This window comes from Mustela nigripes, chromosome 9 (genome assembly GCF_022355385.1).
Source record: "Mustela nigripes isolate SB6536 chromosome 9, MUSNIG.SB6536, whole genome shotgun sequence".
NCBI classification, from domain to species: domain Eukaryota; kingdom Metazoa; phylum Chordata; class Mammalia; order Carnivora; family Mustelidae; genus Mustela; species Mustela nigripes.
In genome coordinates, this window is record NC_081565.1 from 4615655 (window position 1) to 4616819 (window position 1165).

General features: G+C 72.6%; 1 protein-coding gene across 1 annotated transcript in view; it reads right to left on the bottom strand.

Moving 5' to 3' along the window:
• PRRT1B (proline rich transmembrane protein 1B) overlaps positions 1-1165 on the bottom strand; it is a 22205-nt gene extending 21040 nt beyond the window's left edge. The window contains exon 1 of the mRNA XM_059410495.1: positions 1116-1165. Coding sequence (XP_059266478.1) covers positions 1116-1125 — 10 coding nt within the window. The 5' untranslated portion in view covers positions 1126-1165. The remainder of the gene's footprint in view (positions 1-1115) is intronic.

The following is a 1165-nucleotide window of genomic DNA, read 5'->3' on the forward strand; positions in this document are numbered from 1 at the left end:
GTCGCCGCTGAGCAGATGGAGCTTTGCAGGTAAGACACTAACAGCGATGCCAGGAACAGCAGCGACCGTGACGGAACATCTATGAGATGCCGGGCCCTGCGCCCCGCGACAGTCCACCCGTATGACCGCGGACGGGGTCCAGCAAACGCGAGGCCCCTGACACGCCCCCCACCCCTCAGGTGCCTCTGTGCCATGAGAAGAGTAACAATCACTCCAAAGCAAGACCCGTGAAGCTCTGGCCAGCTCTGTTCTAGGCATCTCAGGTCACGGTCAGGTGCACCTGTCCCGTTTCACAGGTGCGCGAAGCGAGGCGGCCGCCCGCCCCCGGGGCCCGCCAGGTGCAGGTGCTCTCGGGAGGCCGGGCCCCCGCAGAGGCCCGCCCGGCAGCGCCCCAGTTATCGTAACAAAAACCGCAGCTTCCCGGGGCCCCGCCGGGGCAAATACCTGGCCCGATGGCGCGGAGATACGGCCGCTGAGTAAATAAATTTGCTGGCGGCCTCGGGTTCTCGACACCCGAGCCTCCTCCGCGGACATTCCAGCCGAGAGCGGGGCGGGCGGCGGGCGGCGCGGGGCGCACCCCCCACCCGGAGCTCCGGGCCCGCCGCCCTCAGCTCCCCCCCACCGCGCCCCGCTCCGCCGGCCTGGGGCTCCCGAGGGCAGGGCCCGGGCCCGCGCTAGGGGCGGTCTGCGGGGCCGTCAGAGCTCCCGGAACGAGGCTCTCCCGGCCCCACCCCTGCTGCCCATCTCTCTGCTCCGTCTCCGCACCCCGTTCCGTCCCGCAGCGCCTCCCTCCCCGGCCGGGTCCCCCTGCCCTAACTCTTAAGAACTTCAGCGTGGCCGGAGGGGCGGGCAAAGTCCCCAGGGGAAGGACGGGGCGTGGGACAGAAGAGGGAGACATGCCCCGCAAACGGCCCGGCGCGGGGCACCTGTTGCCGGCCTTCCCCCGCCCCTCCCGCAGGGGCGCCCCGGGAGCCGGAGGGAGGCACCGCCTAAGCTGCCCGAACTTTCCCCAGCATCTTCCCGGCGTCCCGGCTTCCGGAGGAGGGGTCCCAGGGCCAGGTTGGGGCCCCCGCGGGAGAAGCGGCCGGGCGCCGGGACCCCCCAGGAGCCCTCACCTGCGTCCATGGCGCGCGCCGCCCGCAGCCCGCGCCCCGCCTCCCGCCGC